At 38.6% G+C, this 6,000-nt stretch overlaps 1 protein-coding gene across 1 annotated transcript in view; it reads right to left on the minus strand.

Annotated features, from left to right (window-relative positions):
* The window catches only part of ADAMTS20 (ADAM metallopeptidase with thrombospondin type 1 motif 20), a 152,250-nt gene that overhangs the window by 41,173 nt on the left and 105,077 nt on the right, over window positions 1–6,000 (minus strand). The window contains exons 26-29 of the mRNA XM_015429359.1: window positions 5,733–5,897; window positions 5,233–5,511; window positions 2,930–3,091; window positions 2,315–2,491 (exon numbers count right to left, since the gene is read on the minus strand). Of these exons, the coding sequence (XP_015284845.1) occupies window positions 2,315–2,491; window positions 2,930–3,091; window positions 5,233–5,511; window positions 5,733–5,897 (783 nt within the window). The remainder of the gene's footprint in view (window positions 1–2,314; window positions 2,492–2,929; window positions 3,092–5,232; window positions 5,512–5,732; window positions 5,898–6,000) is intronic.

Consider the following 6,000-nt stretch of genomic DNA (forward strand, 5'->3'; position numbering starts at 1 on the left):
GTAAAAAAGAAATTGAGGGGAATGGGGCACCCTGCCTCCAGAGCATGTGAGTTTAGGCGGGAAAAGCTGCTTGTGCAATGAACACTATACTATTTTAATCATTAATATGTTTTTAAAATGTTGTCAGAATTATCCCCTTTGACAAAACTGGTACTGAAACAGAATAGAACATTTATTGCCATAAAAAGCTTCATTCCAAGGTTAATAACACACTTCCTTATCACTGGTTAATTCTTTACAGGAATACAAAATAACATGATGCATTAACAAAAATACATTTAATTATAAGCACAGCCACAAAAACATACATCAGACAATGGAATCAAAAACTTATTTTTTCATACAGATGGCAAATGACTTTCATATAATCAAATAATTAATCAGACTTAAATTATTAATTCTGTTTATTCTGTTAGCTACAAGACAATATAACATCAATGCAGACCTTTTCTTTTTCAACCCAAAACAATCAATACATTAAACATGATTTTAAACATGTATTCCCCTACACAAATGAAGTAGACTGCTCCAGAGTTGGTTTCATTGTGTAAATTGTAAATTAGTCACCTACAGAGTGTTCTTTCCTCCCACAGATCTTAAAAGCCATCACTATGTAGCAAGGCTGGTTAGTTTAAAAAAAGTCTCTGAACAAATATAAATAATGAGGTAACCAGATGCTTGAGAAAATGCAGCAGATCAGGAAGAGGTATAAGGCTGCGGTTGGTTTTGAAAACCAATATATCTGATCTTTCCTTCCCTTTTAATATAAAAGACTATCAAAATATAAATAGTTTTTGGACACTATAAAAATAATTCATTATACACAATTCAATCTTTACATAACAAGGATCAAATAACTATATCTTATTATATACAATTAAATCTGACTCATTGTCCTATTGAAACCCCATCACTGACCATGACAAAAATGATAAAATCTATGTATGCAGATACTTTCTACTGTTTCACAATAACTTAACAAAAGGAAATTGAAAATTGCTCATATGGTATCCACACTTGAACGTAAAATCAACCGTGGCTGCATCTACTCATCATTGGATATTGCACTATCACTGCACTACGGCAATCATTTGCAATTGGCTTGGATTGTCCATACAGGAAAATGTGACGGTGAATTACTGTTATAGAGTAACCATAGTGCAATATCCAACAATGTGTAGATTCAGTCAGTGTCTACTCCCCAGTAAGGTTAGATCCCACGCCTCCCTTTGGCCAAGGTCTATTTAACAACTCTTTCTGCAAAGCCTTCCTTAGCAAAAGGAAGTCACTGGATCTAACCTGGCAGAATGGGGTCCTTGGATCCAATTCATTGGGCTGGGAATTAAGGTAACAATTACATCTTTTTATAAGTGGGAACAAAGTTAAAAAGCAAGCAAACACAAAACTTTGCACCTTCACAAAAAAGGGGCTTAGAAAAGTCCAGACAAATTGCTAATCGAGCCAGACATTAAGAAAAAGGTAGTTTTACATTTGCAGATATTGACCAGGGCCTAGATAAAACATTTGATTGTACCCAGTTATCTTTCACACTATTGGCCTAATCACATGCATGTTTACTGAGAAGCAATTAAATGGGACCCTTCAGTAAGTGTGCATAGGATCATAGTGTCCAGTCTGTGTTGGCCATAATAACTTTTGAGCTAGTTCAATTATGTTCCATCCCAATTAACTGAATCAATAAATGAGGAAAGAAAGAGCTTTGTGTTTGGTTGCAGGGGCTAGGAGGGGTGACAGCTGCCAAAAAGTTAATTGCAACAATTATGTTGTTCCTGGTATTAACAGACAATGAAAAACAAGAATCCTGTCATAACTACACATATATTTGTAAAAAGACAACATTGATTAGTAGCTTTTTGCATTCAACAAATATATTTCACATACTGTAAGGCTGGCATGGCATTCATTATTGAGCACAGAACAAACAAGCTATATACAATGAAATGTTAGATAATTACTTTTTTATATACAAAAATAAATATGTGATAACATTATAAAAATAGTAGGCTTACTTTTTAAAACAAAAACCAAATAGATTCTTATTCTTCAAACCTTTTAGTAACAAAGTCAGAAACAAACCAAGTAGATCAGTAAAATGTTTCTTGTAAGAGCTACACAAAGCATAATCCCACTACTACTAGACTTAAAAGGAAAAGCTGCCCTTAAATTGCCACTTCCAGGGCTTGAAGAAGTGTAGCAGTCACAGTATTGTGGTGCAAGACCAAGTACTAAAATATGTATATAACAAAATGTACACAAGGGGAAGAGGCAAATATGATAGTGAATACTATCGTACCGGTTTCCATGGTCCACGATGCCATGAAACTTCATCAGGACATGAAAGTATGTTACACTGGGCTGCGTCAGGTGGTTTTTCTAGCATTTCACAGTTTTGATCACTCAACACTTGTCCATTGAGAAGCTGGCAAATCACTAATCTTGTTTTTATTCCATCTCCGCATGTTTGAGTGCACTGTAAGAAAAACAGAAACCTTCATTAAGTAATTCATTAATACTAACACTTTAAGATGAGTAAGTATATAGCTCATAGTTTACTAAGGTAACAATCACAACTATATCCCCCCCTTCTTCCAGGGAGCTCAGAGCGGTATGCCTGCAGCTTATTCTTTACATGCACAAAATATGTTAATGGATAACACCTATGGAAGAGAACATATGCATGCAAAGAGATGTCTTTTCTGCAGTTACTTAATGCAATTAATATGCCTTTTCAGCCTAGAGCCTTCCACTCTTTGAGGCTCTCTGTCTATGAGGCTTCCTGATTCCTGGCAGCACCTTTTCAGGAATCACAGTGGCTTTTGGGGGAATGGGGATGTGGGGAAGATCTTATGCAAATGCCTTGTAATCACAAATCATAGGATTCAACCCATTATCTATGTTTTCATCTTACTTCTCCCCAGTTCCCATAGTTCCATCTTGGACAGGGACCCAAATCACAATTCTTTGAGTCTAGTGGTTTCATTGTCTCATCACAGTAGCTGGCACTTCTTCCATCTCCATCCTGGCACACCACAACCCGACGGTGAAATCCACCAGCACACGTACTTGAGCACTAGTAAAACAATGTCATATATAAATATATATATATATATATAGAGAGAGAGAGAGAGAGAGAGAGAGAGAGAATGAGAATGAGTATGAGTTGTGCTGGAAATCAAGAATATAAAATGTTGCTTGAAAGGATAGCATAGATAATTAGAAGGCTGTACAGTAATATAAAATAACCAAAGCAAATTCCCATTTTCTTCTTATCATTTTGCAGAATAAGGTGCCTTGCAAGTCCATAGCCTTGCAACAAAACCAAACAGGATTCTTGGGCTTGAATATCCTCAGAAGGGATGGGCATGAACCAGGAAAATGCGCTTTGGTTCATGATTCATGGCATGCCCAGTTCATGAGCAACGAACCATCATGAACTTTTAGGGGCCAAATGAACTGGTAAAGTTTGTGAGGTTTGTGGTTTGTTAGCATGCCCTCTCAGCATGCTAGACACACCAAACTGACAGGGAATCTCCAGCTGACTCTCTTTTACCCACTCTCCAAGTTTGGTGAGGACTGGATTTATGGGGTCTGAATTATGGCCCCCCAAAGAAGGTGTCCTCAGGAAAGTGCTTTTTGTGGAAATGACAGGTGGTTATTTCCCCAGAAAGCACTTTCCTGGGGGCACCTTCTTTGGGGGGGGGCTGTAACTCAGCTCTTGTAATCCAATTCTCACCAAAGTTGGAGCTCAGGTAGAGGAGAGTCAGCTAGAGATCACCTGCGAGGTTGGTGTCTCTAGCTTGCACAGGGTCCTTTTTATACACTTCTGAACCTGTGCCTGTAACATATGGTATCCTTTTGAGTTAGTATCCTTTTGAACCTGTCACAGGTTTAGGAGTGTATGGAACGTATCCTGTGCAAGCTAGAGACACGAAATGTGGATGACAGGTAGAGGAGAGTCAGCCAGAGATCCCCTGTGAGTTTGGTGTTTCTAGCTTGCACAGGATCCGCCCTATACATTCCTGAACCTCCTAAACCTGTACATGTCAAAATGACCACCTGTCATTTTGACATATGCAGGTTCAGGAGTGTATAGAATGGATCCTGTGCAAGCTAGAGACACCAAACTCACAGAGGACCACCCCCGGATGCTCCTCTACATGTCCTCCAACCTCCACTCCCCTGTTGCTTTGAAGTTTGGAAAACATTTAGATTGAGTGGAGACAGTGTGTCTGGCAATGTATCCATTCACAAACCAGCACAAACCTCCACAAACAGACTGAAAGTTTGTGGAAAGTTTGTTCCAGCTGACCTGCCACTAATTTCACTTTGCAAACCACAAACCAGTTGAAATTTGACACAAACTTTAGTTCGTGACCCAGTTCATGCCCATTCCTAATCCTCAAATGGAGCCACCTATTGGCCAGCATAACCCTAATCTCTTTCTCTCTCCCCATATTATTTGCAAGCATAACACCATTTTCACAGACAGACACTAATACTAAATCCCTAAACAGAGCTATATCTTTTTAAGGTCAGTGACTTCAATGGACTTAAAAGGGTGTAACTCTGTTTAGAATTACACTGTGAATTTCATTTGACCTTTGGTTCAAAAAGGTTGCATCCCTCTGAACAAAATCAGTTCAGAAAGGAATATGTGCTCACTGACTCACTTAAGAGTTTTGAGAATTAGTTCTATGTAGATGGTTATCAACAAGAATTAATGAGTCCAGTAAATGTTTATCCAAAAATAAACAAAACCACAAGGAGCTTCATTCAAGAAGAAGATGATAATTGATTTATAACAACCATATTTACAGTTTTTCAGAATCATCTTTAAGAACAGTCACCTGTATTGCTTGATAGGGCCCATGTTCTTGGTTAATTAGAAGAAAAGAAAAGAGATTGGATTTATACCCTGCCCTTCACTACCCAAAGGAGTCTAAGAGCGGCTTACAAACTCCTTTCCCCTCCCCTCCCCACAACAGACTGGTAGGTAGGGCAGAGAGAGCTCTGACAGAAACTGCTTTTTCAAGACAGCTGTGCCAGAACTCTAGCTTGCCCAAGGTCATCCAGCAGGTGTAAGTAGAGAAGTGGGGAATCAAACCCGGTTCTCCCAGATTAGAGTCTGCGCACTTAACCACTACACCAAACTGGCTCTCTTACTGACCTTATAAATGTCAAACTTTATACAAAATAAACAAGTTTGCTTACTGCTCCCCAGGGTCCTGTCCTCCACTGGTTTCCTCCAGAAGAAGGATGGTTTCTTGTATTGTCTTGAGAATGATGGACTTTGTGTATTGAAGTATAATCCTGATCTACCAAATGGCCTGGATACTCATGGCGATAAACTGGCTGGCAGGATGGCATGTTACATTCTTGTTCTTTTGCTGGACGGCCTTCGGGATCACAGTAATTCTCATCAATTTGTTGATGGTGGTTGACACAGACAACTTGTCTTGTTACTATTCCATTACCACATGTAACTGTGCACTGACCAAAAATTAACCCAACATTTATGTGACACAATATAGCACCAAAAACTAATAACCAATGAAAACTATTTATAACTGAAATTAATAATTATCTACATTTGGAAGAGAAGAACCAATATCTCCATGCATGCTTCTTCAGCAACTAGGCACTGTAAAATTTCAAGCTAAGTGTACATTCAGGCACTAATAAAATAAAAATAATAAAAGAACAATATTTACAGGTGACCAACTTCCAGCTTGCCAAACTCCACATGGATTAAAGCAGCTTGCTAGTTCTTCTGGTCTGGGTAAATACGCACAAAATGATTCTTCTGCTACTCTGCCATGACCATCCCGACAGGTTACATAACGAGCACGATTTCCTCTTCCACATGATGCAGAACACTACAAAGAAGAACAGAAGCCAAAATCATACTGGTTGAAACCTGTAGAAGACCTCCGCTAATGGAAGGGATTTTTGTCTGTGGAACAGAACTCTCTTGCCTTC

This window comes from Gekko japonicus, unplaced genomic scaffold (genome assembly GCF_001447785.1).
Source record: "Gekko japonicus isolate JY-2015 unplaced genomic scaffold, Gekko_japonicus_V1.1 scaffold822, whole genome shotgun sequence".
NCBI classification, from domain to species: Eukaryota; Metazoa; Chordata; class Lepidosauria; order Squamata; family Gekkonidae; genus Gekko; species Gekko japonicus.